We start from the raw sequence: 11,401 nt of genomic DNA on the forward strand, positions 1-11,401 counted from the left end.
TATATATATGCAAAATATTTAAATACATTATCTTAGAGTCATAAAACATGATATGACATAACAGACAATGCAGCTAATAAAAATATTTTCTTGAAGGATGGCTAAAGATATGGAAAACGTTTATGGCTGAAATGAGGCTGAAAAATTAGAATAAAAATACTACAAGTAGTACAATCTCAATTTTGTAAAACACAACACACACAAATATGTATACTTGATGGAAATACACCCCATAATGTTACAAATAGTTGTCTCTGGATACTAACATAAGTAGGCATTTTTCTTCATCTGTTTTTTAAAAAGTATTGCATACATATTAAAAAGCATTATTGAAAAGAAACTGGAGACTCTTTAAGATTAATTGAGGATTATCAATAATACATTGAGACATTAAAATAAATATGGGAAGATAATAGTTTGTTTTAAGTAGAATACATATTTTCTATTCTCAGCAAGATATGCTCAGAGCCTTCAGAGTAGCTAGTCGTATTTTAGACTATTATTCTAGATACTTTCATCTCTTACATAGTCACCTTGTACATCTTTGGATAAAAATATAAACAGTGGTACAGCTAAGCCAACAGAAACTGTACTCGGGTAATTTTGTAAAAGGCTGCTGTTTATTTGCTTTACTTAATTTAACCATCAATTCAACATATTTTAGGAGCTCTGGTAGCGTAGTGGTTACGAGTAGGGCTGCCAACCTCAAGGTTAGATGAGAAAGAGGAGGCTTTCTGCTCCTGTAAAGATTTACAGTCTCAGAAACTCTTTACATGGTCACTGTGGGTCGGAACAGACTCCACAACACACCACCACCACCACCACCACCACCACCTATTTGTCTGAGTTTCTACATTTTACTGGTCTTTACCTTAAAAGATATTTCACTTGGGAAAATAAGTAAAAAAAACCCCAAATTATGTCATTGAAGCATTTAGCTTCCACCTAAGAATAAAGACCAAGGAGCTGCAATTCAAAACTCACCTTAACTGTCTTTATTCTTAGCTACAGACCAGCTGTTTTATAAACACAAAGATTTAACTCTTCAACAGAGTAAACATGCTCCTAAAAACACCTCCAATGATGAATGCCCTCAGTTGGTGCTGAAGTGGGTAGGGTTTTATAAGCCTCAAATTTTGTGCATTAAAAAAAAAAAAAAAAGCTTCTCTCCATCTTAAAATTTTCTTTCTTCCATAGGCTGCTCTTGATTTCCCTCATTTCCTCATATCTGATCCAATTCTTTATCCCCAATACTAACATTGTTGTTGTTGTTGTTGTTGTTATGTGTCATGGAGTCGGTTCCAAGTCATAGCGACCCTGTACAGGGTTTCCGAGGCTGTAAATCTTTACGGGCGCAGAAAACCTCATCTTTCTCCTGCGGAACAGCTGGTAGTTTCGAACTGCTGACCTTGCGGCCTGCAGCCTCAAACCACTACGCTACCTTATGATACCTTAATTCATAGTAGGAAATTAACAACTATTAATTGAAAACAACAATAATACAAAGAATCCCAGTCACAACTAAGGGGAGGAAAAAAAGCAATACTCTGCATGTTTCTAAATGATAATATGCATATTCCATAGCAAACCTTACACTTACCCACTGTAAACTTTAGTTACTAAATTGTTGATTTGTTTGTCAATTTTGTATTTCCGGTAATCTTCCAATCCATCTTTAATGGCAATGATTGTAAGGACAATCACCAGAGGCAGCATTGTAATTTCCTTTTGGAAGGCTTCTACCAAAGGCACCCAGTTCAAGACAACTAGAAACAGGAAATATAAATTGGCGGCTCTGCAACCCAAACAAACACAAGGTGGTGTCAACAAATATTCCAAAAGGCTGAAGCAAACAAGCAAAATACTTTAATGTGTTTACCTACAAGATTCTATTAGTTTGTCTTAGATGCCATATATTTCTCAAAATAGATGATTATCAAAATCTAGTTCTCTGAACAACTCTAGAACAAACAATTGATTATTCTACTAGATATCTGGATCTTGCATATCTTAATGAATGCTGTTATTGTTGCTGTTCTTAAGTGCCATCGAGTTGATCTGACAAGCAACAAACCTGTGCAGGGTTCCTAAGGAGTGATCGGTGGGTTTGAACTACTGACCTTGTGGTTACCAATCCAGTGTTTATCCTACAGTGCCATACCAGGACTGCACTAATAAATGTAGAGGTTATTGTTAAGTACTGTGGAGTCCATTCTGACCCATCACAACCTTTCTGAGGAGCAACTGCTAGGTTTGAACTGCCAATCTCGAAGTTAGAAGTCCAGTGCATATTCTATAGCAGCACACCAGGATAGTAATTGCAAATATTGGGGTGTGTCAGTCATGAATTGTATAATACATGACACAAAGCATAATAAGAAATATAATCTCAAAAATTCAAGAGAAAAAAACTTAAAAGAAAATTCCGAGTAAAAGAGTTGCAGAAGTTAAAAAACAAACTATCCTTCAGCCTACATAACTTAATTGGTACAACTGAAAATTAGATTCAAATAATGCTAAAAAGAAATGGAAAATTCATAGATTTTCCCCCGAGACTAATCCTTTCTTTCTGCTTTTATGATCTTCAGACCACTTTCTCAAGGAACTTTTTCCATCACTTCTATTTTATATCAACCACTTGTATGTCAGTTTGTCATACTGTGTGTAGCTTGTGAGTTGCTGTGATTCCGGAAGCATGCCATGGGTATTTTAAATACCAGCAAAGATCACCCACAGTGGACAGGTTTCAGATGCGCTTCCAGATGAAGACAGACTAGGAAGAAAGAGAGAAGAACTACTTCTGAGTATTTAGTCATTGACAACTTTATGAATAGCAGAGAAACACTGTAAGACATAGGGCCGGAAAATGGGCCCCTCAGGTTGGAAGGCACTCAAAATGCGACTGGGAAAGAGCTGCCAGTCAAAGTAAAGTTGACCGTGATGACACGAATGGAGTAAAGCCTGTGGGAGAAACGTCCACAGGACCTTTATTTGCTGTTGGGGCACAACTCAAAATGAAGAGACACCGCTGTAAACATCCACTGAAAATCAGAACATGGAATGTACAAAGTATGAATCTGGGAAAATTGAAAGCTGTCAAAATGAAATGGGATGCATAAACATCAATATCTTAAGCATTAGTGAGCTGAAATGGACTGGTGTTGGCCATTTTGAATCTGACAACCACATGGATTATTATGCAGGGAATGACAAATTGATGAGGAATAGTGTTGCATTCATTGTATTCAATGTATTAAAGTATCAAGATCAGTCATGAGGTACAACACTGTCTGTGATAGGATAATATCCATGTGCCTACAGGGAAGACTAATTAACACCACTGTTGTTCAAATTTACACACCAACCACAAAAGCCAGCGAGGATGAAACAGAAGAATACTACCAACTTCTTCAGTCTGAAATTGATCAAACAGGCAATCAAGATATATTGATAATCACTGGTAATTGGAAGGCAAAGGTTGGAAACAAACAGGAAGGATCAGTAGTTGGAAAATATGGCCTTGGTGATAGAAATGATGCTGAGATTGCATGATAGAATTCTGCAAAATCAATGATTTGTTCATTTCAAATACCTTTTTTAAACAGCATAGAAGATGACTATACACATGGACCTTACCAGATGGAATACACAGAAATCAAATTGACTACATCTGTGGAAAGAGACGATGGAAAAGCTCCATATCATCAGCAAAAACACGGCCAGGGGTAGATTGTGAAACAGACCTTCAGTTGCTCATATTGCAAATTCAAACAGAAGCTGAAGAAGATAAAAACAAGTCCATGAGAGCCAAAATATGACCCTGAATATATCCCACCTGAATTTAGAGATCATCTGCAGGACAGACTTGACACATTAGACACTAAAGACAGAAGACCAGAAGAGTTGTGGGATGACATCAAGAAAATCATACAGGAAGAAAGCAAAAAGTCCAAAACGAGACAAGAAAGAAGAATAAGGTCAAAATGGATGTCAGAAGAGACAATGAAACTTGCTCATCAGTGTAGAGATGCTAAATCAAATGGAAGAAATGAAGCGGTATAAGAGCTGAACATAAAACTTCAAAGATCAGCTTGAGAAGACAAAGTCAAATATTACAATGAAATGTGCAAAGAGCTGGAGTTAGAAAATCAGCATTTCTCAAGCTGAGGGAACTGAAGAAAAAATTCAAGCCTCGACTTCCATTATTGATGGATTCTCAGGGTAAATTACTGAATGATGCAGAAAGCATCCAAAGAAGAGGGAAAGACTACACAGAGTCACTGTACCAAAAGGAAATACTCAATGTTCAATTGTTTCAGGAGGTAAAATATGAGCCAGAACCAATGACACTGGCAAAGAACTGGCAAAGAACAAGGAACTGGCAAAGAACAAGGCACCAGGAATTGATTAAATAAAAACTGAAATCTTTCAAGAAAGTGAGGCTACACTGGAGGCACTCACTCATCTATGCCAAGAAATTTGGACGACAACAATCTGGACAATTGATTGAAAGAAATCTGTATTTGTGCCCATTCCAATGAGAGGTAACCCAATGGAATACAGAAATAATAAGATAATATCTTTGATATCCCATGAGAGTAAAGTTTTACTAAATGGCTGCAGGTATACACTGTCAGAGAACTTCCAGAGGTTCAAGCTGGATTCAGAAGAGGCCGTGGAATGACAGATATTATCGCTGACATCAGATGGATCTTGGTTGAAAGTAGAGAATACCAGAAAGATGCTTACCTGTGCTTTATTGACTATGCAAAGGTCTTCGATTGTGTGGATCATGACAAGCTATGGACGACAATGCGAAGTATGAGTATTCCAGAACATTTAATTGTGCTCATGAGGAACCTGTACATGGGCCAAGAGGCAGTTGTTTGAAAAGAACATGAGAACACTGAATAGTTTAAAATTAGGAAAGTGTGTTTCAGGGTTGTATTCTTTCACCATACTTATTCAACCTATATTCTGAGCAAATAATCCAAGAAGCTGGGTTATATGAATATATGGCATCAGGATTGGAGGAAGACTCGTTAACAACCTGCGATATGCAGATGATACAAACTTGATTGCTGAAATTGAAAAGGACTTAAATATTCACTGATTAATATCAAAGACCACAGCCTTCTGTATGGACTGCATCTTAATGTCAAGAAAACAAAAATCCTCATCATTGGACCAATAAACAACATTCTTATTCATGGAGCAAAGATTGAAGCTGTCAAAGACTTCATTTGTTTTGGATCAACCATAAACACTCATGGAAGCAGCAATCAAGAAATCAAACAATGTATTGCATTAGACAAATCTACTGCACAAGACCTTTTTAAAGTGTTGAAGAGTAAAGATGTCACCTTGAGGACTAAGGTATGCCTGACCCAAGTCATGATATTTTCAATAACCTCATATGCATGTGAAAGTTGGAGAATGAATAGGAAGATCATAGAAGAATCGATGCATTTGGTATTGGAAGACACACTTACGGTGTTGGAAGAGAATATTGAAAGTACCATGGACTGCCAAAAGAACATATAGATTTGTGTTGGATGAAGTTCAGCCAGAGTGCTCCTTGGAGGCCAGGATGGCCAGACTTTGTCTCTCATACTTCATACATATTGTCAGGAAGGACAAGTCACTGGAAAGGGATTTCATGTTTGGTAAGGTGGAGGGTCAGAGAAAAAAGGAAGACCCCAACAAGATGGACTGGTAAAGTGGGAGCATCAATGGGTTCAAGCATAACAACAATAGCGAGGTTAGCCCAGGACTGGGCAATGTTTTGTGCACAGGGTCGCTATGAGGCAGTATCAACTCGATGGCACCTAACAACAACAACTATTTTATATCTCCCTCTATTTTACATCTTCAAACGTGAATACTTGCTTGTTGTTATTGTCAAGTGCTGTAGAGTCAGTCCTGACTCCTAGTGACCCTATATAAGGTTTCCAAGGAGCAGCTGGCAGCTTTGAATCATCAACCTTTTGGTTAGCAGTGCAGTGCTATCCCTTTAGTGCCACACCAGCACTCTGGGCACTTTCTTACTGACTCCTTAATTTTGGCCATAATGTAAGTTCAAGTCTTCCCTTTCCTCAAAACAGAACAAACATAATATCGTTCATCCTGATTAGTCCCATGAATTTATATCACCTGTTTTTTCTCCTTCCTAGTAAATATTTACTATCAAACTTTGCACAAGAATAATTGCACTGTGCCAGTGGAACCAGACAAATCTCACCTTAAGGTTCAGCATACATTCAATTTCCCAAGTGTAGAAATGGATCCAGTCCTTCTGCTCCCAATTCTCCATCCTAGTCACCCAGAGCTGGGTCAGACCTCACCCATTAGAAGGACTCCCAGACTCCCAGGTAGATACCAGCCTCTTATGACTCTCCTTGCCCCCATGGATTCATTAATTCATTGACAACATACCATGCTTACAACTATAACTTTATTATAACCAAAAAGGATACAAAGAGAAGCAAAGGATGAGGTCTGGGACAGGTCATAGCATGAAGCTTCCATGAAAGACAAGCTACCCTCCCCAGCATCCAGTAAGTGCATGTAAGGCTCAGGTTCAGCACTCTCCAACATAAACCCTATATATTAGTCAAGCTGAACTGCTACTTTCCACGCCTCAAGCAGGCCCCCTCTGTGTTCCTGCCTTTCTGCTTTACTCGTGCTCCTTCGTTCATGTGAAATAGCCTTTCCCCATACCATTTTACTGAAAAACCTACCACCTTCCAGGATGAAATTCAAATGTCACATCACCATCTCATGGTTATTTCTTTTTTAGAATCCTATTTGATAGCACTTTATAACTTTCATCACACCCACTATCACTTGGATTTGCTTGAATTCAAAGTTTGCTTCCCTGGGTAAACTTCAAATTCCAACAAGAAATGAGAAACATATTTTACATTTTATCCAGTGACTAAATTCAAGGGAAAGCTTCAAAAAAATGCATATACCGTATGAAGCTGAATGATATTATTGTGTCACCTATAACATTCATGCCCTGGTTTCAGAGCTCTATTTCCCCAGATTACCAGGTTGGAAAAAAGTCTCAAATTAAAATTCAATGTGTTTTAATGACTATAAGACTAAATGAAAAGTCAGAAGACTAAGGTTGTAGCCCCTGGCATGACACTAACAAAACCACAGTCTAAGAATTCAGTTCCTAACCTAGAATCTGAGGATAAGAATACATTCTCTGGTAAAGAGAAGGCAGCTGAACAACTGTCAAGTACAAATAGGTTTGAACAATGTGCACCCACATATTCTCAGATGTTTTTAAAATGCCATGAGATAGCTGAGCATCTCCACATGAGCAGTTTGTCTCTCCAGTAAATTGTGTATTAATTACAGCAAAATGAGCTCTCTCATTGCATCTTACATAGTTTTCATCATGTTTAACACACTAACTTAAACCTTGAATTAACCACAGAACCCATCTAAAATATCACTAGTAAGGCTGCAAGTGTTCCCAAGAAGCTGAGAAAACTCATAAAACAAAAAGTTGAATTTCTTGATATGTACTGTAGATTGAGGCCTACACCTGCCTACCATTTTAAGATACACAAATCCAGTATAAGAAATAGTGTGAAAAGAGAAAAGGAAATCTGAGAAGCTGTGGCTACAGATATGTCAGCAGGTGTAAAACTCTTGTACTTTTTGCAAAATATCTTTTTATCTTTGTACTGAAAATACAGCTTTTATGTGGGTGTAGTATACAGCAGATAAAATACAAACTAATCAAGTTTATGTTATTGGTAAAGCTTTTGGTCAACAGCGGTCAACAGTAACAAAAATTTTGAGCAGTCAAAGTTATCTGCAGATTTTTGCCTGAGCACAATTAAGTGTTTTAAAATTCTCATTCTTCTCAATGTTATCCATAATTTGTTATGATCCACCCACACAGCCTTTGCATAGTCAATAAAACCCAGGTAATCATTAAAAAAAGTTATATGAGAATTTTTAAACATAAGGGTGGGAGAGGTCAGCACCCTTTACCCCAGCTTTGTTCAACGTAAATGATCATCATTTCAGAAGAGACTCTTACCAGAAGCATCAAAGATAATACCACAGTTTTAGGCTTAAGTAGTATGAAATACACAACTGCCAAAATTTTATGTATCAACCAAATGACAAAGAAAATTCTAATATAATCAAATAATAAAACAGTACCTGTGAAATTGTTCAAATAAGTTTCTTGGCACAAAGTTCAGAAGCGTGTACTTTGTTGTTCGTATTCGGTTATTGACGTAGGCTCCAGAGAATTTTTCATACTCATCCTTGAAGGGCCGAAGGTGGGGGACAACAACGCGGTGTTTTCCTGCCAGTTTGGGGGCCTGGGGAGTCTTGCCACCGCAGACAAGCATTGAGGAATAGTTGTATGGCCTCTCGTCATCATCCCGGTTTGCACCACCGATTAGCCGCCGCCATTGATATCTGGCCCATTGAAGAGGCTCAGTCATGTCCAAGTTGTGCACGTGGTCTGGGCAAACAAAAACTGTTCCCATAAGTTTCCAGAAAGCTTAACCCAAAAATCAACCAACCCACTGCCATCAAATTAATTTCAACTCAAAGCAACCCTACAGGACAAAGCAGAACTGCTCCTTAGGGTTTCGGGGACTATTAATGTTTATAAGAGCAGACAACCTCATCTTTCTTATGTGGAGTGGCTGGGGGGGTTGAACTGCCAACGTCAGGATTAGCAGCCCAATACTTAACCCACAGCACCACTATGGCTACTTTAGAAAGCCTGAGGTATAAGAAATGATTAGTTCTTCTTTTTTTATGTATCATGTAAATATATGACTCAGTGGTTCACGGTATGGTTGTGGTGGTGGTGGTGATGATGATGTGCTGTCTAGTTGGTCATTTGTTATCTAGTTGGTCATCTAGTTGTCTTTTGTTAGTGTCAAAAACTCATAGCGACCCTGTTAAGTTTAAATCTAAAGCAACTAGTGGGTTTGAACTGCCAACCTTGCAGGTAGCAACCTAGTGCTTATCCTACAATGCTACACCAGGATTGGACATCAGAATATTATCATGAAATTAAATAAAACACCCAGCATAAAATCTGATGTAGAGTAGCAATAAAAACAACAAAAATCACTCGATAAAACTCACTCTGTATAGATTGCGAAAATAGGCATAAATTCTTTTCATTCCTGTATGCACCTCCATTAAGAGATGGGGTTTTTCTCCACCCAGTTAGCTGGGTTTGGCCACATGCCTTTCTTGGGCTAATGAATCACTAGCAAACATGGTACAAAAAGAGACTTGAAAGGTGCTTGCTCATTGGGGCTTGCTCTCTCTTACGGATCTTAGGGATCCTGTGGCCACCACTGCATGCATACTCATGCCCAGTTTGGCCTGCTGGATGATGAGTTCATATAGTGCAGTTACCGCCATGCTCCTCTCAACATGTGACTGCCAACTGACCACTAACACCTGAGTGAGCCTGAGTGAGCCATCCCAGCTGAACTCTGCCAACTCAACTAACCTGCTGGAGTGAACTGATCAATAGCGGTTTTTTGTTTTTGTTTTTACTTTTATGTGCATTTTATTTAAAGCTTAATTTACTCCCAAGCCATAAGTTTTTTTGTTTCTTCAGTTTCTTTTGAGATGTCTTTTTCTTCTGTGCAACCTCCTCTTCTGGTTTAGGAACAATTTGTTCCTTTTCAGTGAGGATCATCTCAATATGGCTGGGGGAGCTCACGCAGGGGTAGATCTGACCATGAGCTCTGTAAGTTTGGCGGCGCATCTTGGGAGCTTTGTTGACCTGGATATGCTCAATGACAAGAAAATCCACATCTAAACCCTTAAGTTCAGCATTACACTCTGCATTTTTAAGCAATGTGCAACAAAAATTCAGCACTCTTTTTGGGCCACCGACCCTGTGTTCAACCCCACTGTTTGACCTGGGCACACCAACCAAGGCCACCATTGTAACATCAGAACAGTACACATTGCTTCTGCAAAGTGACATCTTTAAGATACTTCGTGGCTTTCCGGATATGCATACCCTTGATGGCTGGGCAGTCTCATGGGTGTTCTTAAAATGGACCCAGAGATTTGAACCTCTGGATTTGCATGATTTTGTGGGGTTTTCTGGGTCAAGTGAGTAGTGAACCATTTTGTGAGATTACCTCAGGCCACTTATGAGACGAGCTCAATATTGTTTTAAGTCACAAGGTTATGGAGTCATATACTAGACGACTGAAGTAAACTGACAGAGTCCCTTCCCTCATTCCCCATTTTTCAGGAAATTCAGCCCTGCTTGGAATATGAGTTCCTTAATAATAATAATGACTATCATTTACTGATAGCATACTATATTCTAAATACTTTACTAAGACACTTATATGCGTTATCTTATTTAATAATTATGTCAAATCTATCTGGATGGTATTAGTTCTACTTTATAAAAGAGGAAACTGTGGGTTACTGCTGAAAGTCACACAGTAAGAGGCCTGGCTCATCTAAATCTTTCTGAATCAAGGAGATTCTGCTTTTAACTGTTAACACTGTCTTGTTTATCTTTGTATCCAGAGTTCTGGCACTTAGTAGCCCATTAAACATTTACTGAGAATACAGGGATCATGCCAGCAAGAGTGTGGCAGCCAAGTCTGTGGGATTTGGTTTCTAGCCACATACTATCAATGTTTGTGCTTACTTATCATCGGACCTGGGAGCTCTTAAACTTCAGTGATTATAAGAATCACCTAAAGAAGCTCAGTTTGATTTGATTTTTAAAAAAAGCTTTTTATTGTGAATTGAGTGAAAGTTCACAGACAAGATCACAGTTTTACATTCAACAAATCATACACTTTGATTTATCTCAACGACTGCAAACCCCAGTGCAACAACAATTTTCCTGCTTCCTCCCTGTGGTTTCTATTTACATTCTACCCACCGCCCCATCCCTTTCAACTTTGTCTTTATGAAAATGTTGCCATTTGAATTTTGATTGATGGGCCACTCCAGGGTGAGCATTACTTTATGTACCTCCGTCCCCTATACATCCATCTACTCCTTGGCTAAAAACTGGGCCATAATGGTGAGTTCCTTTCCAGACCTGAAGGGTGGTCAAGGGCCATAGTTCCAGGTTCCTCTAGTCGCTTTCTGACCATAAACCTGGTCTTTTTTCTTTTCTTTTTTTAAAATTAAATAACTTTGAGTTTTGTTCCACATTTTCTTCCGCTCTTTCTGGGATCCTCTAACGTTATCCCTTTCAGAGCAGTTGGTAGTGGTAGCTAGGCACTGTCTAGTTCTTTGGGTTTCAGAATCACAGAGAGTGATGTTCATATGTTCCATTAATCCAGTGGACTAACTGATTCCAAGCCTCTTAGATTCTTATCATTTTTCTTTCTCCCACACATGTTGAGAC

The 11,401-nt window shown here is 38.5% G+C and overlaps 1 protein-coding gene and 1 pseudogene across 1 annotated transcript in view; both read right to left on the reverse strand.

Annotated features, from left to right (window-relative positions):
- ATP10D (ATPase, class V, type 10D) overlaps positions 1-8,480 on the reverse strand; it is a 151,376-nt gene extending 142,896 nt beyond the window's left edge. The window contains exons 1-2 of the mRNA XM_006872690.1: positions 8,191-8,480; positions 1,601-1,795 (exon numbers count right to left, since the gene is read on the reverse strand). Coding sequence (XP_006872752.1) covers positions 1,601-1,795; positions 8,191-8,480 — 485 coding nt within the window. The remainder of the gene's footprint in view (positions 1-1,600; positions 1,796-8,190) is intronic.
- Positions 8,481-9,574: 1,094 nt separating this feature from the next.
- On the reverse strand, positions 9,575-10,147 carry LOC102821748 (annotated as a pseudogene).
- Between the last annotated feature and the right edge of the window lie 1,254 nt (positions 10,148-11,401).

The sequence above is a fragment of the Chrysochloris asiatica genome, unplaced genomic scaffold, assembly GCF_000296735.1.
Source record: "Chrysochloris asiatica unplaced genomic scaffold, ChrAsi1.0 scaffold00209, whole genome shotgun sequence".
NCBI lineage: Eukaryota > Metazoa > Chordata > Mammalia > Afrosoricida > Chrysochloridae > Chrysochloris > Chrysochloris asiatica.